The 24849-nt window shown below is 37.0% G+C and overlaps 1 protein-coding gene across 7 annotated transcripts in view; it reads right to left on the minus strand.

Annotated features, from left to right (window-relative positions):
• BTRC (beta-transducin repeat containing E3 ubiquitin protein ligase) overlaps positions 1-24849 on the minus strand; it is a 196611-nt gene that overhangs the window by 81039 nt on the left and 90723 nt on the right. For 4 of the 7 annotated variants that reach the window (XM_012439500.2, XM_012439493.2, XM_064373962.1 and 1 more), the window contains one exon: positions 11760-11837. The exons of 1 other annotated variant lie outside the window; for it this stretch is intronic. In XM_012439500.2, the coding sequence (XP_012294923.1) occupies positions 11760-11837 (78 nt within the window). Of the gene's footprint in view, positions 1-11759; positions 11838-23260; positions 23448-24849 lie in introns of those variants that run through there. 2 more of the 7 variants (XM_012439502.3, XM_012439501.3) reach the window with 2 other exon arrangements.

A 24849-nucleotide genomic window follows, 5' to 3' on the forward strand; every position in this document is an offset into this window, starting at 1 on the left:
GCACATATACACCATGGAATACTATGCAGCCATAAAAAACGATGAGTTTGTGTCCTTTGTAGGGACATGGATGAACCTGGAAACCATCATTCTCAGCAAACTGACACAAGAACAGAAAATCAAACACTGCATGTTCTCACTCACAGGCAGGTGTTGAACAATGAGAACACATGGACACAGGGAGGGGAGCATCACACACTGGGGTCCGTTGGGGGGAACTAGGGGAGGGACAGCAGAGGGTAGGGAGTTGGGGAGGGATAACATGGGGAGAAATACCAGATATAGGTGATGGGGAGGAAGAGGATGGGGAGGAAGGCAGCAAACCACATTCCCATATATGTACCTATGCAACAATCTTGCATGTTCTTCACATGTACTACAAAACCTAAAACGCAATAAAATATATATATATATATAATAAATTTAAAAAAAAACCCAGCCTGGTCAACATGGTGAAACCTTGTCTCTACCAAATATCCAAAAATTAGCTGGGCATGGTGGCAGATGCCTGTAATCTCAGCTACTCAGGAGTCTGAGGCAGGAAAATCGCTTGAACCTAGGAGCGGGAGGTTGCAGAGAGGTGAGATTTTGCCATACACACCAGCCTGGGCAACAAGAGTGAAACTTCGTCTCAAAATAAAATTTTTTTTTACCAACCGGTTTTGTTCTTATAATGTAAGTAAAAATTATTTCAAAATATATATGAAAAAATAAATTAGAGCACTAGAAATTTGTGTATAGATTCAAACTATTGGTGCATGTAAATTCTGTGCTCCAGATTTGTTATTTCTTTTGCATTGTCTAATTCCGTAAACATTTACTATTCATACACACATGTGACATTTTTTTTTCTTTTCTTTTTTTCTTTTTGCCCACCTGCAACTGTCTTGATCGAGTTATAACAACGTAAATATTTTTAAAATAAAATTCACGGCCAGGTGTGATGGCTCATGCCTGTAATCCCAGCACTTTGGGAGGCCAAGATAGGTGGATTACAAGGTCAGGAGACTGAGACCATCCTGACCAACATGGTGAAACCCCGTCTCTACTGAAAATACAAAAATTAGTTGGGCGTGGTGGCGCATGCCCGTAATCCCAGCTGCTTGGGAGGCTGAGGCAGGAGAATCACTTGAACCAGGGACTTAGACGTTTAGGTGAGCCAAGATGGCACTACTGCACTCCAGCCTGGCCACAGAGCGAAAACTCCATCTCAAAAAAATAAATAAAATAAAATTCACTATGTTTTAAAGATAAATTTATGAAGTAATTAGTATCTGCTGAATAAAATACAACTTAAAGAGTTCTGCTCCCACTAATGGCAGAAATGTTTATATCACATCAACCCTCCTACAGATAGGAAAAACATTTTAAAGCTATGTTAAGCCACTGGAGATTGACTTAAAATAGGCAGTAAATGGGGAAGGAGAGGCCTGATCTTGAAAGAAGAGAACCACACTGGGTGAGATGTGTGTTTGTGTGCTTTTCCCCTGAAGGCACTCATGAGTCCACTTGGTGCAGGGTGACTAGTATTCAATCTGAAAGCCACAGTCTACTGGCTTGAGATATCAAGTGATACAGAGTTCAGAATTGCCATACTGGCTAGCAATAGAGAACAGAAATCCCAGAAATGAAAGAGAACCACAGGGGAAGGTGAAAGACTAAAAAATTACATATAAATTCCCCTCAAATCTATGGCTAACCTCCAAACTACATAAATGAAGGGGAGATTCCAAGGATTTCAATGGAGAGCAACAGCTGGAGGGTTGAAAGCCTGAGCAGATATTCAAGTTGCTGCTCATGAGGGGAGAAAGAGTTTAGAATTTGACTTCTATCAAGTTAGAAGGACTTAATAAGCATCTTAGGCTTTCCACTGAAAATTTAAAAAGACCATGAGTTTAGATTCCAGAGTATGTGTTAGGAGTAAGGGCAAAACCAGAACACATCTGACCTTAACAAATATAAAACCAAGCCTCCACAATATCACTGGTCATAGAGATCAGCCAGTAATTTAATCAGAGGAAGAAAAAAAGAATTCAAAGTTTTTGCAATGTACCATTTATAATATCTGTTATATAATCAAAAATTGCCAAACATGAGAAAAAAAAGATAAATGAGATCCACTGTCAAGAGAAAAATGAATCAAAAACCAACTCTGAGAAGATCTATTTGTAGAAATGAGCACATACTATAGCTCTAAGAAGCGATAATAAATATGCTCAAACTTGAACATAGCAATAAAAGATATGATCACAATGAATAAACACATGAAAAATTCTACCAGAAAATAAAAAACCTAAAATAAACTAAATAGAAATTCTAGAACTGAAAAGTACATTATCTGAAATGAAAAATTCAGGCTGGGCATGGCAGCTCATGCCTGTAATCCCAGCACTTTGGGAGGCCAAGGGAAGGAGGATAGCTTGAGCCCAGGGGTTCAGGACCAGCCTGGTCAACATGGTGAAACCCATCTCTAGTAAAAATACAAAAATTAGCTGAGTGTGGTGGCGCATGCCTGTAATCCCAGGTACTCGGGAGGCTGAGGCACAAGAATCACTTGAACCTGGGAGGTGGAGGTTGCAGTGAGCTAAGATTGTGCCCACTGCACTCCATCCTGGGAGACAGAGCAAGACTGTGTCTCAAAAAAAAAAAAAAAAAAAAAAAATATATATATATATATATATATAAACATGTAGACTGAACTTCATCCAAATATTAGAAACTTTTCATCAAAACACACCATGAAAGAAAGAAAACAACAAAAAAGAAAACAACAACAAAAAAAAAACACAAAATAAAAAATAATAATAATAAAAAAAACCACCATGAATAGGCAAGCCATAGAATTGAGAAAACAATCAGAGTACGTATATCTGACAAATGAATGGTATCCAGAATTCAATATAGTTGAGTCTACGACTCAATAATAAAAAGGCAAACAATGCAATTATAAAAAATAGCTACAAGGGCCGGGCGCGGTGGTTCAAGCCTGTAATCCCAGCACTTTGGGAGGCCGAGGCGGGTGGATCACAAGGTCAAGAGATCGAGACCATCCTGGTCAACATGGTGAAACCCCGTCTCTACTAATACAAAAAATTAGCTGGGCATGGTGGCGCGTGCCTGTAATCCCAGCTACTCAGGAGGCTGAGGCAGCAGAATTGCCTGAACCCAGGAGGCGGAAGTTGCGGTGAGCCGAGATGGCGCCATTGCACTCCGGCCTGGGTAACGAGAGCGAAACTCCGTCTCAAAAAAAAAAAAAAAAAAAAAAAAGCTACAAACTTAAAACAGATACTTCACAAAATATCTGAATAACCAATAAGCACATGAAAAAGCACTTAACATATGCTTACCAAAAACCTTCATAGAATAACATTCACAGTAACTTCACTTATAAAGATGGAAATGGCTCAGATATCCACCAAAAGGAGACAGAAAACAAACTGCAATATAGTTTTTCAACTACTGATATACACAGTAACATAGATGAATCTCACAAACATTATGCAAAGTGAATGTCAGACCCCAAAAATGTAGCATTCCATTATACAAAATCCTAGAAAAGGCAAACTAATTTATAGTGACAGTAAGTTGATCAATATTTGATTCACTGGTGGTGTGGAAAATAAGTAGAAAGGAGAACAAGGGATTTTCCTAGGTAATGAAAATATTCTCTAGTTTAATCAAGGTGGTGGTTACATAGGTGGTGAGATTCATCAAAAATTCATTGACTTACACAATTAATATATGTATAAGTTATTGTATGAAAACTTCCAAAAAAAAGTGTCTTAAGGGTAAATTTTTTACAGAGGTCTGTCCAATCAATAAAAGTATCATGCTGGCTGGGCATGGTGGCTCATAACTGTAATTCTAGCACTTTGGGAGGCTAAAGCGGGCAGATCACAAGGTCAGGAGTTTGAGACCAGCGTGGCCAATATGGTGAAACCCCATCTCTACTAAAAATACCAAAAAAAAAAAAAAAAATTAGTTGGGCATGGCTACTTGGGGGGCTGAGGCAGGAGAAGTGCTTGAACCCAGGAGGCAGAGGAAAAATGCGGCCGGGCGTGGTGGCTCACGCCTGTAATCCCAGCACTTTGGAAGGCCAAGGTGGGTAGATCACGAGGTCAAGAGATCGAGACCATCCTGGCCAACATGGTGAAACCCCGTCTCTACTAAAAATACAAAAAATAGCTGGACATAGTGGCACATGCCTATGGTCCCAGATACTTGGGAGGCTGAGGCGGAAGAATCGCTTGAATCCAGGAGGCGGAGGTTGCAGTGAGCCGAGATTGCGCCATTGCACTCCAGCCTGGCGGTAGAGCAAGACTCCGTCTCAAAAAAAAAAAAAAAAAAAAAAAAAAAGCTATTTTTTTGAAAACATTAAGTTATAAAAAGAATGTGTTTTCCTTCAAAATTACCCTCTTTTCCTTTCATGAATGAATATATGATAACATACTTAGGGAAACATCAGATAGATTCAGAAAAATCTATGCCAGGCCTGAGGGAGTTTCCAGAGTACGGCTATATATAGGACTTTATTTTCTATACATCCCATCTGTAAAATGGGTATATGACTTTGCCTATCTCCCAAGGAAGTAACACTGATCAGTAAACTGAAACTTGTCATAGTTTCTTTACCACTCTGCAATTAAAAGCCTAAAACATTCAATATTTTCCATTCGGTATTTTCCTATTATAAGACTCTCCTCAGTTTGAAATCCAACTAGTGATTGTAATAGCCACAGGCAAGATAGGTTCTGTCCCCATGCAACACTTGAAAAGGTAGCTTCATTGCTGAACCAGAGGCAGAGAGTTTTGCGTTGGAGTACTTTAATACATTTTTGTATCGCATATAAAGCACATAAGCATAAACTAGTAAGATGCCTTGCTGAAAACTACCTTCTTTGTGAAAGCAGGCTGTAATTCTGAACAAGTTTTCAATTTTCACACTGCTGCTAGGGTAAAACATTTTAAAGAGTTTAATTTTTTACAATGGATTCAATGACATAGGATTATCTAACAAAGTAATGGCTAATCAATAGAAGGTTTAGTTGTCAGGTGAAACATATAACACACTAAAAGGGATTGATTGCCAGACTTCCCCTTATTTACTAGAAAGTATATATTTAAAATGACACAAACTTGTTACTGGGCTGCATTCTTTTAACCTTGCAAAAAGCTGCTTAAGAAATCTGTTCAGCATCCCTATAGCATAACAAGATATAGGATAATGAAAATGGCTAGTGACTGGGGGTGGGGGGATAGGGAGACAGGGACTTCCAGATATATGGTAACATCAAATCATGTCCCACACAAGTATACAGTATAGAAAAAGCATTCCAAAAAGCGACATCCAAGGAAGCTGGAAGTAGGTTTTAAAAATGCCACACAGATGCTACTGAATCTTGTTCAATAGATGCAAAGCTGTATCTGATCTCATTCCATATTGTTTTTAGGGGAGATTTTTTTTTTTAGGACTCACGCAGCTGAGCACAACAGGCTTCACATGGGGGCGGGGGGGGACCTCTCCCTTTTTTTCCCTCCCCCTTTTTTTTCCTTTTTCCTTCTTTTTTCGGTGAAGAATGCGCCCCCTTTTTTAATGGTACATCCAGAGTAAGCACTGAAAACAAAATGAATTGGGCCCATATGGACTTTGACCAGCATATAAACTGTTTCCTTTATAATTTATTCCCAGTATCACAACTCTCTATATGAAAATATACTCTTTATGGTCATTGCAACCCAGGAGTTCAATAATATTTTTTCTACTAAGTCAGTGATTACACAATTTATCAAAGAATGATTACATTAAAATACAAATAAAACAAAACACCAACCCCCTATACAGTCTTCCTTCCTCAAAGTAATTTTAAGAAAGCTGGTTATTAAATTGCTTCTTTTTGAAGAAGGGTTTTTGTAGCTAGGCACAAATTGCTAAACCGTGTTAAAAAAAAAAATTATTAGACTCTAAAGGATTCAACAGAAGTGGGAAGTTATATAAACAAATCACTTCATCAGATTTGGAAAGATCACTTTTGTCTTACTTAAGAGACCTACATTAATTACCTTTAAGATCTTTTACATAGACTATTTAAAATAAGTACAATTTATTTATTTATTTCAAATGAGGTGCTTCTTCCAAAGTATTAAATAATGTCTACAAATGCAAAAACATTTTTATAAATAGGTAATTAAAACAGATGACTAAAATTAAGTCAAGCTGCAAAACATTACCCAGAATGCATTGTGATTTTTTTTTTAATAAACATCTCGGCAATTTTTTTTTCACCCAAAGCCCAAAGCACTTTAGGGGGGGCAAAAAGAGGTAGTAAATTTGATAGAGTAAAAAAAAAAAAACCCACAACAACCAATTACACATATATAATGAAATAATGCCAAACCCTAAACCAAAGTATTTACAAGATAGTCCCTTAAGCATAGTTTGTCATATTGCAATTACACCTTGCCTACTGCCAAGCCAAAGTGCTTACTATTGCCACTAGAGGGAGAAGTGTCTTACACAAAGCAACGGCAGATAGGGAATGGGTTTTCTTGAGCAATTATCAGAACAAAGCTCCCTTGGCTGTGTGTACCTTCTAATTACTCAATACAATTAAAATGACTAACCTAAAACAAATAGGGGGAAAAAAAAACAAAAAACAAAAACCCTGTCTGATATCAGGGACTTCATTAAATCTTTTTCCCTCATCAATCAAATCAGAAAGAAGGGAATGCCATCATATATTAACATTACAGAGCTATTAAAGGAAGCAAATTCTGTGTGTGGTTTTTGTTTTTGTTTTTTAAATGAAGAAAAGGAGTGGCTCTCTTGAAAAAAGAAATGTCTTGGTATTTACCCATCTGGATGCTGCTTGAAAACAAATTGTCCTCCAAAGAACAGAAATACAGTATGTTTTCTCTCAGTTCACTGGCTTATGAATGACTTTTTGTTGTTGTTGTTGTTGTTTTGTTAATACACACTCTAATGTCATTTTCTGTGTCAGTGATGTGCTTTTTCCTCCTACTCATCCAACTGTATAAAGGAGCTATGCCCATTAGACTTCCACGCTTATACTGGCTGATTTAAGTTCTTCACTGCTGTTTTTTGTGGATCTATTCCAAGGCAATGTTTAGAGCAACGTAGGAATTTTTTCGGGGTAGAAGAGTGTGGTAGAAAAGGAAAACAGCTACTTATTCCTTCTAAAAGACTTATGGAGTCCCTTTTATAAGGCCCAGTCATTAACAGAAGATGACAACAGAGTCATTTTTCTTTCAGCTGACAATTGTGACATTTTTCCAGCAGTGTGCAAGGTGTTGAAAACCTGGCAGCTGTTACCTCCTGGGATGAAGATACTTTTTTATCCTCCCTTGACAGTTTAACTCAGTGGGTCAGCACCTTTAAAGACTGCAAAGTATCCTTGAAGAGGATGGAAGCTTGAATTACTGCTCCCTCCCTAATCAATGTAAACCCTCACTGCAGGTGAAGTCTCCATCTATAGAGGTGCATGGGGGAGGAAAATGTAATGCCCTGAGCCAGATGGTTTTTATCTTGTTTTTAAAGAATAAAGGAACAAGCTAACAAGGGAGACAGCTACTTTGTTAGCTTCTTGGCCTCTCTCATGGCTTTGCATCCCCAGGGTTCCAGCTACACAAGAGAAAGAATACAGGAAAACGTAAACACTTAAAGAAATATAACTAGAGGGCTGGCATCATGCTGCTTTCAAAGAGTTGAGAAAGCTCTACTCAATGCTTTATTTATCACTGCCCACGTTCTCAGGGTGGTAAGTGGACACATACACAAAGGGAATGGGGGATGGGAGAGGGATTAGACAACGGTCACAATTTACTCAATTACAGAGAAAGGCAGGTCTGACAGATCCTATTAGCGCCAATGAGAAGCAAAGAGTTGCACGTTGTAAATGCCACATTTTCAGAAAGTAATAAGTACTTTCATGTATCCTCCCAGGCCTTTGCCCTTGATTGCAGATAGAAATAAAAGGTCGGAAAATAGTGGCTACCCTGTCCTTGACTTCACATTTTTAGGAGTAAAAGTAAAACAAAAATTGTAGCCATTTTGTACATCCTTTAAATAAAAGCTTATACTTTTGTCAAGAAATGAGATTATTCTGAAACTAAGAAAATTAACTTTCTTTACAAGGATATACTGCTCTACTTCCTTTCCCTACCCCACACTCTTCCACCTTCAGATGTTGGAAATGAAATGGAGAAGCAGGTAAGAGACACAGGGAATAGTGTCTTAATTTTCTCCTTCATTATTTCTTGTTCTAGTAATATCTTTGTGAGGTTTTGGAGTTACTGTTAAGGTGGATTTATAAGTCAAGAAGTGTTCTTTCCTTCTCTATTCTGTGAAAGGGTCAAAAAATTCTTATCATTTCTTTCTTAAATATTTGTTGAATTCACCAGTAAACCACATATGCCTTCTGATAATTAATTTTCTTTAATAGACATAGGGCTATTCAAATTTCGCTTCACCCTGTGTTATTTTGGTAAGTTGTATTTTTCAAGGAATTTGTTCAACTTGCCAAATCTGAACTTGCCAAATTTGCAAACATAAAGTTGTCTATTCCTCCAATATTTAGATAGCTCTCCAAATAAACATGTAGTAATGTTCTATCAACAATGGCAAAACATTATTTTTGAATAATATAGGTAAACTATAATGTTAGTTAAAAACAATACTAAATGGCTAGAATATAACTGAACTTTTTATAATCAATAGTGAAAGAGTTTCTGAAATACCATTAGAAATATCTGCAAAAGAATCTCAAGTTAATGAGATGCAAATCCTACTTATATTAACACTAGGTATAAGGTGGCCTTGACATCTTTTTGTCTATAGAAATTGACTATAGGAAGAAAACAAAAACAACAAACAAAAATAGCAAAACAGCAAATGGCGCTCCATTATGTCAAATGCAACAGAGAAAAGGAGTTTAAACAGCTTATATACTATGTCCTACCTTAAAAAAATCAGCAATGGGGTAATCAAGTTCAGGGCAGTCTTGGACAGCTGCCCTGTGACCTGCTTCTATTGACCCCTACTATTCCACTTTTCCCTAAGATAGAGAGGGCAAGCTCCCAGGGAGTGACCACCACAATAGACAGACACAAGCCAACAGTAATCTGGTTCGAGCAAAAAACCAGATGGCACTGCAATAAATTTACAAATCTGCATTCATGGGGCTGTTAAAACACCCAGAAGCTAAAAGACTTTGAGGGCCCCAGGAGGATCTCCTACTTCCCTGTTTCTAAAGGCCATTTCTCTTTCCAAGAACATTGAGTTCATGCTCTTCACAAAGAGAATGGAGATAAAACACTTTACAAAGAAGGGAGGAGAAAAAGCCTCATGACCTAATTAATCTCCAGAGCTTGGATCTCAACACTGAATGTCAGATATTAGAAAAATCATTTCAGAACACCATGAGGGGGGAAAAAAAAGGTTGTTAAAGTGGGAGGAGGAAGGGGGGAAGAGAACTGCTAAAACAGCAATGAAAAAAACAACATTAAATCTCTTTCGAATACTGCACACAACAGATCTTGCAAGTAGAAAATGATTCAATAATGTATGCATTTATTTTTAAAATGAATCAGATTAGTCCCATGTGTGACCTGCTGGTCCATCTGTATGTGCTGGACTTAATAGGCACGATTCTCTCTCTTGCTTCAGTTTGAAGTATGAGAGAGATAAATTTAGTTTAATTTTCAACAGATCAGCCTATCCATTTTCCAAATGGACCATCTGGATCAGCCTATTAAAATTAATTTATAACTTTGCAGAGTGAAAATTCGTTTGTTAGCTTAAATAAAGTTGCCAAAACTTTTTGTTGTGTCATTGTTTTCTGACAGTTGTTTCTGTATAGTGGGCAAAGTGTTTCTACTTCAATTTATCTTATTCAATATTGTCCTATTGATTTAGATGAACAGATCAGGTGTTGATTCTCCAAACAGTTAAAATTGTTAACTGTCTCAACATCAATTACTGATCTTTGTTTTTTTTAAAGAAAAGCTTCCTGGATGATTCAATTCTGTTTACTAAACAATTGTTTTTATAAAAAAGGAATAGTGTTCATCCAAAAAACATTTAACACATAGTAAATTAAAAAATGAATGTGTCACAGTTTCAAGTACTTACCCTCTAAATTAATACTATATATAAACTGAAGTCAGAAGGCACAAGTAGAAATGCTTTGGAAAAACCGAGATCTGAGTATCAAATCACTAACTACCTAGAGAAGTCATCTAACCTTTCTAAGCCTCCATTTTCTTCATCTATAAATTGGAAATCACATCATGTCTAAAAACTTTACAGGATTATTGTGAAGGTTAAAGCAAATAAGCATCATGTTCATGGTGAGTGCTCAACAAATACTAGATCTCCTGTTTCCTAGAACAATGCCATAAATGCAAGTAAATTAGAATTATTTTTACTGCTGCTCAGGCTCATTGTATCCAATTTTATATTAAAAATGAATAAGGGTCAGGCATGGTGGCCCATGCCTGTAATCCCAGCACTTTGGGAGGCCAAGATGGGCGGATCACCTGAGGTCAGGAGTTTGAGACCAGCCTGCCCAACATGGTGAAACCCTGTCTCTACTAAAAATACAAAATCAGCAGGGCATGGTGGCATGCACCTGTAATCCCAGCTACTTAGGAGGCTGAGGCAGGAAAATCACTTGAACCCGAACCCGGGAGGTGGAGGTTTCAGTGAGCGGTGATCACGCCACTTCACTTCAGCCTGGGCAACAGAGTGAGTCTGTCTCTAAACTAAACTAAACCAAATCAAACTAAACTAAAAAAAATTAAATTAAATTAAAAAACAAATAGGTACACACTTATTCTATGGCAACGTTGTAAGAACTTGTGTTTTTTGTTTATGCCAAAGACGTTTTAATATTTACAAGACCACAATGGTACTGAACTTTCACATGTAAAATGTGTTACCTTCTAGAGGTGGGGCACAGCAGTGAGCAAAAATTTTTTTTTTTTTTTTTGAGACAGAGTCTTGTTCTGTTGCCCAGGCTGGAGTGCAGTGGCTCGATCTCAGCTTACTGCAAACTCTGCCTCTTGGGTTCAAGCGATTCTCCTGCCTCAGCCTCCCCAGTAGCTGGGATTACAGGCACCTGCCATCACACCTGGCTAATTTTTGTAGTTTTTTAGTAGAGATGGGGTTTCACCATGTTGTCCAGGCTGGTCTCAAACTCCTAACCTCAGGTGATCTGCCCACCTCAGCTTCCCAAAGTGCTGGGATTACAAAGTGGCATGAGCCACTGTGCCCGGCCACAAAATTTTTTGTTATTATTAATAATGGCCTTTCCTTCTAGAAAAAGCAAACATAATATTGCTCAGACTAAAAGGGCTAACTTTATTATAGGCAGATCTGTTTTGATACTTTTAAAAAAAAGTCTGAAGAGTCGTAACAGGAAAATAGGAGTTATTAAAGTCAACTATTCTACCATCTATACTTAAGAAGTATTTAAAATTACTTTTCCCAAATAAAAACTCTTTTCTTTGAATCTGTATTCACTACACGTAACCAGCTGACTGTTCTGTACATGTATATCTAGAATGTTTTTTAAACAACCAAGAAAACAATGTCACCTGATTGAAACTGATGACTATGGCCAGGCCAACTTAGAGTACTCTTAATATAAGCTCCAGTGCTTAAAGAATGGCAAATCCAGGGTTTCCTATCTTTTGTTTTGTTGTTGATAGCTTTTTATTTTAAGTAAGACTGAATTTCATACCTGTCTAAGTGAATTCTTCTCTGGTATTATCTTCCTAGGGGGTTCACCATTATTACAGTCTTCTCTCTCTGAGGAATTCTGTGAAAGAAAGTAAGCTTTAATTCAGTTCTCATTATCTTCAATCTTATTCTGTGGGAGTAAACTGAATTACATTTCTAATTCTGTAAGCTAGAACATACATATATTTATACAATTATTCACTTGAATATTTGTATACATACAGATATTCACGTATGTAAAGGAAAACATATGTCCCTGTATATAAATAATGTAAGGATTTAGATGGGAAGTATTTTATGTATCTTTAAGCACTGTACAGGAGATCATATTCATTAGATCTCTAGCTTGCACTTTGATACAGGTTGATACTGGAAACAAGAATGTTCCAGCCCACACTTAGCTGATGACAACTAAAACCATGATTATTACCTTCTCTTTTAAATAATTAGTTTTCAGTTGTAGTAAATGTATGGTTGGCACAGGTCTCCAAGTCTGGGTCCTAAAAATAGTTATTTCTCTTCCCCCTCTTCTCAGATTTTATTTTCTTCAGTAAATGTAGCATAGGACTTAATAAAACATTTAATCAGTGGTTTAGGATTAGAGTCCATTCCTTGGCACTATCACCTCAAACAGCAGCTAGAGGACCCTAAAATGTCAGTGGGGTTTTTATATACTCAGGAGGGGAAAAAACAACAAGCCAACTGAAATGAGTTCATGAGTACCAAAAATCTGCTAGTCAACATATATAAATCACTATCTATAAGGCAAAATACAGAAAATCCGAATTAAGTAATATTTGAGTTCCATTTTCAGCAACGACATTAGTAACATTAATATTTCAAACCCTGCAGTTATGCTGGGTACAGTAGCTCACACTTGTAACCCTGGCACTTTGGGAGGCCACGGTGGGCAGATCACCTGAGGTCAGGAGTTCGAGACCAGCCTGGACAACGTGGTAAAACCCCATCTCTACTAAAAAAATACAAAAATTAGCCAGGTGTGATGGCAGGTGTCTGTAATCCCAGCTACTGGGGAGGCTGAGGCAGGAGAATCGCTTGAACCCAAGAGGCAGAGTTTGCAGTAAGCTGAGATCGAGCCACTGCACTCCAGCCTGGGCAACAGAACAAGACTCTGTCTCAAAAAAAAAAAAATTTTTTTGCTCACTGCTGTGCCCCACCTCTAGAAGGTAACACATTTTACATGTGAAAGTTCAGTACCATTGTGGTCTTGTAAATATTAATTAGTTGGGTGTGGTGGTGGGTGCCTATAATCCCAGCTACTCGGGAGGCTGAAGCAGGAGAATCACTTGAACCCAGGAGGCGGGGTTGCAGTGAGCCGAGATCATGCCACTGCACTCCAGCCTGGGTGACAGATAAAGAGTCCATCTTAAAACAATAACAACAACAAACTTGTTGTTAATATGTTCATTATATTACATACAGTTATAACATTCTAACTGGACAGTTACTTTATTTGTTGGTTCAGAAATTACTTCTAATATAAGAGTTTATCTGAAAATTTTCATACAAGCATGAAATTATTATTATACAATCATTACTGTGTTCTAAACCTACATGTAAGTTTTACTTTTTTGGTTTGTATTAGATATTGTATTTTGAAAGATAAAAAATGTACTGTGTCATTCTGAGGCCCTTTCACTTCTGTGGCTAACACCTGTATGTCACTTTTAGCAAGCCTAACAGGCCAGTACCCTAATGTGTTTCTTTTGAGCATCTTATGAGGTTTAACTTGATATTTTACATTTGTGATGATCCCTTATAAAAGTTCCTAAAATTAAAGAAGAAAAAGCATGCTATATTACAAAGAAAGGGACAGAGAGACTCAAGAACTTCAGAGTTCTAACTTCTTCTCCTCTCTATTTGGAAAAAAAAAATGGAGATCATCTACCAAAAAATGGAGGATTTTGGTAATGAAATTCCACCCTCCTTTATTTTACTTTATATTATTTTATTTTTTGAGATGGAGTCTCCCTCTGTCACCCAGGCTCACTGTGACCTCCACCTCTTGGGTTCAAGTGATTCTCCTGCCTCAGCCTCCCCAAGTAGCTGGGACTACAGGCACATGCCACCACGACCAGCTAATTTTTTTTTTTTTTTTTTTGGTAGAGATAAGGTTTCACCATGTTGGCCAGGCTGGTCTCGAACACTTGATGTCAGGTGATCCGCCCACCTCGGCCTCCCAAAGTGCTGGGATTATAGGTGTGAGCCACAAGCCCAGTCTCACCCTTCTTTAAATAAAAACCATATCAGATAATATAAACCTGTTTAATTCAGTGTAAGATCCTGTATTTCAAAATTAATTATGTTTTTTGAAATGTTATCATATAACTTGAGAGCCTAATTACTTTTTGCTGGAAGTTTATTGTACAAAAGATACTATAACTCACGTTTTTATTCTACAGGTACTCAGGTTGATACACAATTGCTGGCAAACTCCTCCATACTGAATTATAAAGTGAAAAATAGTGATCTCAACCTAACAGCATGAGTAGTGACTATCTAGCCCATACCCACAATTTTCTTCTTCCTGACCCTCTATTTTATCAGATTTAGATGGATAACCACTGATAGATATTATGAAAATGTTTAAAGAATGAAAACACAAAGGGAGCATGAAGGGTGTTACTGACAGAACACAGAGCTCCTTAGGAGTTCCTGTCCCCTTTCTATCCCATTAGGGCAAAGAATATTTAAGTGGTATTGTTAAAAATAACTCTTAAGCAAAAAAAGGGGGGAACCCATAAACATTGGCATAGCTTGTTCTTTTTATACAGGTTAACTCAACACTTTTACTCTGGGTCATCCATCATGAGAAATCAAATCAAACAAAAAATCCAACTTTGTGGTTACAAAAAATAGAAGTAGGGACATTAAACAGTCATGATACCAGGAACAAGGATTAGGTACTCTCCTAATATTGAAGAGTAAAAGCACAATGCTAGTGAATAAGATGACTAGGTCTACAGTCTTGAGGGTAAAGGGTAATGTTGAAATAGCCATGTGTACCTAAGTTGTCACCTCAATAGTTTTCAAAGCCTGTCCAACATCACCCAGCAGAGCTCAGCAGCACTGTTATTTCTTGCATTTTTATCTATAGAGGATTCCCAATAAGCTATGTGCATAATTTTCCTAGGTCATTAAGCTAAATTCTATTTAAGGATAAGTGATTAATATAAGCAAGAGTCATCAATGGATGCTAAAATTAGCAAGTGAGCCCAGTGCTGTGGCATGTGCCTGTCATCCCAGCTACTCAGGAGGGGGAGGCAGAGTGAGTACTTGAGCCCAGGAGTTTGAGAGCAGCCTGGGCATCACAAGCAAGATACCAGCTCAAAAACATAAGTAAAATTTAAGACTGGAATAAGTGAGTGAAAGTTTGACAAATAGCAGGATAGTCCAATAATCTAAAAATATTTTTTCTATAAGATACTTAATAGTTACAAATGAAAAAAGAATAACCTCAAAGTGGAGAAAACCGGCAGACGCCACCTTAACATTATGTGCCTTTTGATATGATGTACTGAAAACAGCACATCACTTGTGAGGTATCCTTGTCAAAACCACAAAACTTAAATCTACTTATAAGAAAACATCAGGTTAACCCCAAAATGAGAGTCATTCCATAAAGTTACTAGTCTGTACCTAAGAAATGTCAAGGCTATGAAATAGACTAAGAAATTGTTTCAGATTAAAGGAAACTATAAAGGTACAACCCATACTCTTGGGGTAATTGGAAAATGTTTACTAAGATCTGTAGATGAACTAATAACACTATACAATATTAATTCCTGATTGTATCCCCACTGTTAAAATTTACATACAGAAAAATTCACCCTTTTTGGTATATAATTCTGTAAATTTTAACAAACACATACAGTTGTATAACTACCACCACCATTAAAAAATGAAAACTTCCATCACTCCCAAAATACCTTGAAATTCTCCTTAATAGTCAACACTCTCCCCACTGAAAATCACTGATTTGTTGGCTAAATAATTTTTGCCACTTTCAGAATGTCATATAAATGGAATTGTATCATGTGTAACCTTTGAATCTGGCTTTTATCACTTAGCATAAAATATCTGAGATCCATTCATGTTGTTGCAAATACCAGTATTTGTTTTCCTTTTATTGCCAAGTAGTATTATCTACTACTTGGATGTGCCATAGTTTTGTTTATCCATTCAATTTCCTGATTTTGATCATTTGTACTGTGATTATTTTTATTAAAATGTCTCTATTTTTTGGAAACATGCACTGAAACATTTAGGGGGAATGGAACATTATGTCTGTAACTTTCAAATGGTTTGGAAAAAATAATACAAAATAATACAAAAATAAATGTTAGGGGAAAAATTTCATCAAATGTATAGCATTATATTCTATTGCTTAACTTTAAACCAACCCTAAGCAAACCTGACTGCTCAGAACAACAGAATCCCAATACTCGGATGGAAAGTTTCATTGCAGTAAATAAATTGTAGAATGCGTTTGAGTCCTCAAATAATAATATTCTATGAATAGCAGCTTTACAGTAGTCCCCCCTTACTCAGTTTCACTCACATAATTTCAGTTACTATAGTCAACTGAGTTTCTAAAATGTTAAATGGAAAATTCTAGAAATAGTTTTCAATTGTGCACCTTTCTGAGTAGCTCTGTCCTGCCCAGGATGTGAATTATCCCTCTGTCCTGTGTATCCACACTGTACATGCTACTTGACCATGAATCATTGACATTGTCTGCTCCTGACATCCCACCACCATCTTCATGGCTCAATAATCCAGTATCACCTGAAGCAGATGATCCTCCCTCCGGCAAACTGTCAAAGGGTCAATAGTAACCTTATGCTGTGTCACAATGCCTAGGTCATTTACCTCACTTCATTTCATCACATAGGCATTTTATTATCTCACATCATCATCAGAAGAGTGAGTGGAGTACAGTAAGATATTTTAAGACAGAAAGAACACATTCATGTAACCTTTATTACAGTGTAGTTGTAACTGTTCTATTTTATTCTTTTTGTTGGTAATCTCTTACTATGCCTAATTTGTAGATTAAACTTAATCATAGGTATGTGTGCATAGGAAAAAACACGTGGTCTCAAAAATCCACTGGGGTCTTGGAACATACCCCCTATGAATAAGTGGGGACTATAGTATATTAAAGTATTTCTGTAAAAGATTCTACACAACTTGTTACCTTTATTTATTTCTTGGCCCAGTGCTTACTAACTTAGAGTTGAAAGGGCAGAATAAAAGTCTCCCTGACAACTCTGAATTTCACTTCAAACTAGATGCATTTGGGCTGTAACACCTGCGGACTTAGTAACAGAGGTTTGGGTAGGAAAAGGTCAATAAATGAAATACTGCTAAAGCTTATACATTAAGTCTTGGGGATGCATTTTGGATAAAATGTTTCCACAACCAAACTGGGTGAATACAAAACAAGAGTAATTATATTAAAAAACTGTTCAGATGATAAGCTCAAACTGTCTCAAAATCAACACACCTAAATTTAAAGCACTCTTTTACCATCCTCACTCATTTCTAGGTCAGCTCTTTCCTCCCAACTTTTATTTCTTCCTAGACTTAAATCCTCAAGAGTAAGTTTTTACTCATTCCTTTTTTTTCTTTGAACATACCTAGCTAATTTCCAGTCTACAAAGTTTTCCTTTGAATCATCTATTTTAATACATCTGACCCTACTTTTGCATTCCTACTGCCTCTACTGTGGTCCAGACTGTATCTGGTATATTCTACACACCAGAGTCAGAATCACCATTGTTTTTTTTTTCCTTTTCTTTTTTTTTTCTTTTTGAGACAGAGTCTCCTTCTGTCACTCAGGCTGGAGTGCAATGGCGCAATCTCGGCTCACTACAACCTCTACCTCCCAGGTTCAGGCGATTCTCCTGCCCCAGCCTCCTGAATAGCTGGGATTACAGGCACCCACCACCATGCCTGGCTAATTTTTTTTTTTTTTTTTTTTTGTATTTTTAGTAGAAACAGAGTTTCACCATGTTGGAGAGGCTAGTCTCAAACTTCTGACTTCAAGTGATCCACCCGCTTCAGCCTCCCAAAGTGCCAGGATTACAGGCATGAGCCACCGCACCTGGCCATTAGAATCATCATTGTAGAAAGGTTACTTTTCTGCTCAAAAGCCTTTTATAGCTTTCTGGCAGTAACAGGATAAACCCAAACTTCTTAGTACAGCATCCGTAAAACAGCCAACTTAACTCTCCATCAAAGTGTATGCACCATTTACATGACATTATTTATCATTCACCAAAATAAGGAAACCACTCTTTCATCTCTGTGTTTTTGTTAATTCTAGTCCCTTAACATGTAACAGGCCTCTTTCCCAATCTTTTCATCTACTAAAAATCCTTATTTAAGAGTCAGCTAAAATGATACCTTCTCTGAGAAGCCTTTGTTTATCCCTTTATGGCCAACCCGCAGTTAGAATTAATTATTCCGAAGAAAAACTTCACTTCCAATTGGCACTTAATTTCTTTATATCTCTTTATGTTATATCTCTACATGAACATGCTTCCCACCCCACACTACACTGTAAATTCCTTCAAGGCAGGGCCAGTTTCTGTTTCATCTTATATTTCAGAGGCTCAGCACAAAGCTAGAAAATATAATGTGAATTTTAAAATGTTTTCTTGTTGGTAGGTGGAGGCAGGAGGACTGGTTGAGTCCAGAAGTTCAAGACCAACCTAGGCAACATAGCAAGACCCTATCTCTACAAAAAAAAAAAAAAATCAGCTGGGCATAGTGGCACATGCCTACAGTCCTAGCTACTCAAGAGGTTAAGGTGGGAGGACCACTTGAGCCAGGAGTTCAGGGTATGATCATGTCATTGTGCTCCAGCCTGGGTGACAGAGTGAGACCCTGTCTCAAAGGAAAAAAAAAAGTTTCTTGGATTGAATGCTATTGCCAGATTAATCTTTCTTCAACACCGTTACCATCATAATGGTCTTTCCCTAAAATATTTTTAGTGGCTCTTTATTTCCATGAAATCAAATATGAAGTTCTAGGCCTTGTTTTCAGGACCATTCAGAATTTCCTACATTTCACCAACTTATTTTCCTCAACATATCTTTTCTGCTCCAGTTAAGCAAGTTTCTTCATACTCTCACTAACAGGTGATATGATCTTGAAATTTTTAGGCTGGAAGGATTCTTTTTTAAAGACAGGGTCTTGCTCTGTCACATCAGGCTGGAGTACAGTGGCATGATCATAGCTCCTTGTAACCTCCAATTCCTGGGGTCAAGTAATCCTCCTGCCTCAGCCTCTCTAGCAGCTAGGACTACAGGTATGTGCCACCACACCAGGCTAATTTTTCTATTTTTTTTTTTTTTTTTTTTTGTAGAGATGAGGGTCTCACTATATTGCTCAGCTGGTCTCAAACTCCTGGCCTCAAGCAATCCTCCTGTCTCAGCCTCCCAAAGGGCTGGAATTATAGGTGTGAGCCACTGCACCTGGCCTGAAAGTATTCTTAACTCCAATCTAGTTCATTCAACAATTATAAACACAAGATTATCTCATCTATTCAAGCCTTACATATTCTTAAAATGAGGTTCAACTGTCATCTTCTCTAAGAAACCATACAACTACTCCACCTTAGTCTACTGGAAATTCCCTAACTAAATGTTAATCTTGATCCATACAACTGGCACTTAATTAGATAAATGTTTGCACTGTTACTTTCAGCTAACCAGTAAGATTGAAAGATTACTGGGAAAAGTCTTTGTAGCTCCCTCTACCCACTAACACATTACATAAATATACAGATAACAGACATTCAATGAATAATTAAAACCCTAAACCCACACTGTCCAGCTAGCTTAAAAAATGTCTGTTTGTTTTTTATTGCAGGGGAACTTCAATGGCAGCCCAACTGCAGTCCTACTATCCCACCACTTATAATGCCTGTATGATAATTTAGAGCACCAGTTACAAGCTCTGGCCTGACACATATTTTTGCAAATAAAGTTTACGTTTTGTCTGTGGCTGCTTTCACACTACAGTGGAAGAGGTAAGTGGCCACAAGAGAGATCCTATGTCCCACAAAGGCTCAAATGTTTATTTCCTGGCCCTTTACAAAGTTTGGCAACCGTTAACCAAAGCATTCCTAACTTTGAGGGGTTTTTGTTTGTATTTCTGACTGTCCAATTCAAGAAGTAAAGAGGTTTTGATGGTAGCCCACAGCAGGTTCATAGCTGGGGCAATATTCTCCATGACCTAGCAAGTGGCTTATTTACTATTTTCAGTGATCTATTTGAACACACAACTCCTGATAAAATGGATAATTAATAGTTGATTATATAATCAAATAAAAAACTAATTTATACAGTGATGAAAAGTCAAGCCACTCATAATGATTTATAATAATCTTTGAGTAAGCATCTTGCTCAAGGTTGGATGGTGGAATAAAGCCCAAGCTTGCTTGAAGAGACATCTGTTATAAATAAAATAACCGGGGTGGGCGCGGTGGCTCATGCCTATAATCCCAGCACTTTGGGAGGCCGAGACGGGTGGATCACGAGGTCAAGAGATCAAGACTATCCTGGTCAACAAGGTGAAACCCCGTCTCTACTAAAAAATACAAAAGTTAGCTGGGCATGGTGGCGCACGCCTGTAGTCCCAGCTACTTGGGAGGCTGAGGCAGGAGAATTGCTTGAACCCAGGAGGCAGAGGTTGCGGTGAGCCGAGATCGTGCCATTGCACTCCAGCCTGGGTAACAAGAGCGAAACTCCATCTCTAAATAAATAAATAAATAAATAAATAAATAAATAAAATAACCAAAGCTACAAGCTAACATTTCCTACTTACGCCACATACTTCACTGGGAGGATTCAAAAGACTCTGTAACTGGGATAATTATATCATTTTTAGCAAAGCAGGTAAATTGTAGTGAATTATAACTCTGATTTTGAACACATGTTAAAAATGAAATCATCTGCTCATCATTGTGTAGAATGACAACCCACATGAAGGAAAATCTTGAGACCAATTTCTAGTAACTAATTGCAAACAGAACAGTGAGCTGCAATGGTAAATTAGTAATTGGATTAATACTTTTTCCCATTAACTTATTATGTGACTTGGAGCTAATTATAGCCTCCAATTATACATGATTTATAATTTACAAAAACAGAAATTATTATTCTACAAGGTTAAAAGGTAATTTAGTTACACGGACAAAATCACTCAAACTCTTCAATGAAAGGTGACATAAAAACCACTGTGTGTATGTTATAAACAAATTTTAATTAATCCTTTTAGCATACAATGAGGTAAAAAACTTAGGTTATTTAAGTTCAGAAGCTGATCGGAGAATCCTATTCAAGGACTCGTTTTAGGGAGCACCTAAAGTGTCCTCATAAGATATTCTCTGGCATGTTTTCATGCACATTGCTTCTCCAGCATTTTTATCATTTGACATACTCTATTAAACCACAACCACATCAAAGCCTCCCTATACTGCTAAATTCAACAGATCCACCAGTTAAAGCTTTCTAGGAGTGCTCTTTTCTAGTAATATACCAATTCCGAGTACAGTGCTAACAACTAGATAGAATGGACAACATTCTCTGGGACAACCAAAGAGGACTTCCATTAGCACTGCCTTACTCCTTGTGACAGAAGTCAAAAAACTGCCAAGCAGGCTTTTTCCCCATCACGCTGTCCGACACTAATCATAAAACACTACAGATGCAGCCTTTCTCAAAATGCAGAGGGATTGTGTATATTTGCAAAGAACAACTATTTTTTATGCTTCCAAATTCTTAATCCTGTTTGGAGCTGTCAGTGGGGGTTAATGGAAGCCTTGGATAGGAGAATTCCAATCTGGTTGGCAGATGGATAGGTTGGTTATAGCTGCATAACTATGTCTTGCCTGCAGGCACAATTCAGAACACTGTTAAAGCAATATAAAGTCTCTGTCAAGCTGAACCATTTGGATCAGTAGCAAGGAGAAATAATAATAAAAAAGAAGTTCATTTCTGGGCCTTGTGCATTTATGCTAGTATGCAGAAACTGATTAATTGTCATAGTGCACTGGTCTTCTATACCTCAGATTTCTACTTCTGGAGTAGATTTTGCATGCTAATATAATCATTCTCCCTCTTGAGACATTAGCAAATAATCAAATGAAAAACAGGATCATAATTTACTGAGATTCGAGCAATTCTCTATGCAAATTTGACTTGTTATTGCTGCTGCCTCGTTAATCTGAATGCCTTTGACAAACTCCTTTGATTTATGAACTCGTGACAACTCCAATGTGTATATATTTTGCTAGATTGACATTATCATTAAGAGTGGGTGGACTGAGCTCACATGAATGGCTGATTTTATTCGCTGGTGTCTGCTGCTCAACAGCTGAGCATCTCCTCCTCACAAAGCCCCTGAGCGGCAGGCTCTTCCCATCTTCCCATCCATTCATCATCTCGATGTTAATTGGCCCAGGCTTTAAGCAAATTTTCAACACGATTTAAAGGCACGATGACACTGATTACTGACCCTCTGCCATACGGTGCCTATTGATTAACCTGACAGAGATGATGAGCTTGAGGGAAACTAGGTGTGTGGGGACCTCGGGGAAAAATATATTGCCTATACAGGCTAACACTTGTCATTACCTCACAAGCCAGAATTTGCACAGCACACATTCTTAAAACACACTACTGCTTTAACACCTACAGCTAACACAGAAAGTGCTTTCTGTATTCAGAGATTACAGATATGTCATGTCAAAGCGCATGACACATTCAGTATTTAGACGAACTCCCTAGATAGATGGCTGCCTTTCAACCAATTATGCTTGTTCTAGCTGATGTATATAATTTAGTTTCAATTCGAAGAAAGTAACTGGGTGGCCTGGTAATGTATCAGAAAAAAATAAGAATGAGAAAAATTAGATTCTTGAAAATAGAGGAAGGAAGGATTAAAATTATCTGCTGTCATTCTACCACTATTAAAAAGAGAAGTACTCTTAAAGCGGAGGAAAACGTCTATCTGATTTTATGAATTTTGTTTTCTATTCTTTTAATACTGCTACCTGAATACAACTGTAAAACTATTCCTAGCACAGAAATTATACCATCAACTGAATATTTTTAAATAAAATAATATTTTAAGTCTAACAAACATTCCCTTTAAATTCTTGCTTGCCCATTTTCAACAACTGCTGTGCAAACTGCTATACTTAGGAAAATTGTGCAGGATCTTTGAAGTTAAGCTTCATAAAAACTAAATGTTTCATTATCAGAGAAAAAAATGAAAGTTCATAATTAACAGTTATTGAGCACATTAGTAACAAAAATTTTCCTTAAAATATTGCTAGGTCTGCAAATTTACACAAGCAGTGTCATGCAGCACACTATCAGGTATCAGACAAAAAACATCTTTAGATAGGATCAATTATTATTTAAAACAAAGCCAACAAATATCCTCCCTCTGGCCACACATCACCTTGTTTACTTACGAGTCCTGGGGACAGCCAATATACAATTTTATACACGAAGATTTTGGGGCAGCACTAACAGTTATTTCGAAGCTAAAATAATAGAAAACTGAACAACCCGGCTGTGGTACCTATTACAGTGACATGGGCTGTTAATGTGAGAGATCGAATGTTTTTCAAGTCAAACAGCATTGGTGCCTGTTACACTGGAACATGTAGCTTACACCCTAAAAGCCTGCCTCCTGCTCTTTTAAGATAAACAAGCTCAAGTAAGCACTGAGATACTCTGATAAGAAGGATAGAAGAGATGAACTGCACCAGGGAGTGACAAGACAAGGGCATGAATGAGCAGTGTTGCTTTCTGTTAACTTTCGAGTCACCGAAAATATCACAATACAACATTTTTATTATTTTACCATTAATTAAAAGTCTACCTATGGGAGAAAGACAAATTTGTAGCAATAAATGTGGGGACCAAAAAAGGTGGGGGGCTAAAACAGTTATCTCTGTTTTGTGAATAGGAGCCATGTTACACAGCTGTCTGAACACATTCAGCTTTGTGACTTCTTAATCAAAGGTTTGAACATCAACTTAGCAATGACTATGAGTATATAAAAGAGTTTGTAATTATGGCAATATGCTCCACATCAGAAGTAATAGTCCGTTTAAACTTTAAAGGTTTTTTTTTTTTTTGGTGCTAAAGCCTTGATTTAAAAACAAAAAAACTTCCTACCTTACCCTTTCAAGTAGATTTTTTTTTACATTTTTATCCTGCTTAATGTACAAATGCAATTACAAACCTCCATCTATTTATTAAAATGTGGGTTAATATTTTAAAATCTCAAATTGGTTTGCAAGCAGGCATCTTATACTACTGTAGGTTGTTTTTTTCTTGATGGAACTAAAAGGACAATCATTATTTCAGGAAAAAAAAGCAATTCATACATATGTTCATACACTGTTCAAAATACAACAACAATGTACAAAGTAATGAAATAAGCAAAGTAAAATTAAAATTCACCAGGGGGATTTGAGATAGAAACACATACATAATAAAAAGCCAAGCATACTTATCATGTAAACAAAAATATAACTATCTTCACTTACTTTTTATCTTTAAATCTATATGAATCTTAAAAAAAAAAAAGCTTTCCTCTTTAAGACATTACCCTTACATTATGTGTTTTGGACAGATTTTTTCATGCCATGATTTTCTTTTCTGCCATATTTACAAAAATATTTATTTCATCCAGAGATCCTTTGCACATAGTTTTGTGCAAATTAAGAGGCAAGCATTTGCCTTCTACCAATAAGGACATCTGGTTATTTTTGTAACTCAAAGACCTCTGTAGATTTTCTTACGTATATATATATATTTTTTTCTCAAAATAGGATTGAGAACTATAGAACCCTTGGGATTACGCCAAAATTCTTTCTCTCTGATGACATTTTTTTTCTGTCATCCTTGTTTCCGGTTTTTTGTTGCTTTTTGCTAAATGACTTTCATCCCCTTGGATATCTTCCTTGCTTTGGTGTTACCATTTTATTATAATTCAACAATATCTTGAAAGAAATTTAAGATTCCTTTAAACTTGAT

The sequence above is a fragment of the Aotus nancymaae genome, unplaced genomic scaffold (genome assembly GCF_030222135.1).
Source record: "Aotus nancymaae isolate 86718 unplaced genomic scaffold, 86718_ANA_hifiasm-v0.15.2.pri h1tg000010l, whole genome shotgun sequence".
Lineage (NCBI taxonomy): Eukaryota > Metazoa > Chordata > Mammalia > Primates > Aotidae > Aotus > Aotus nancymaae.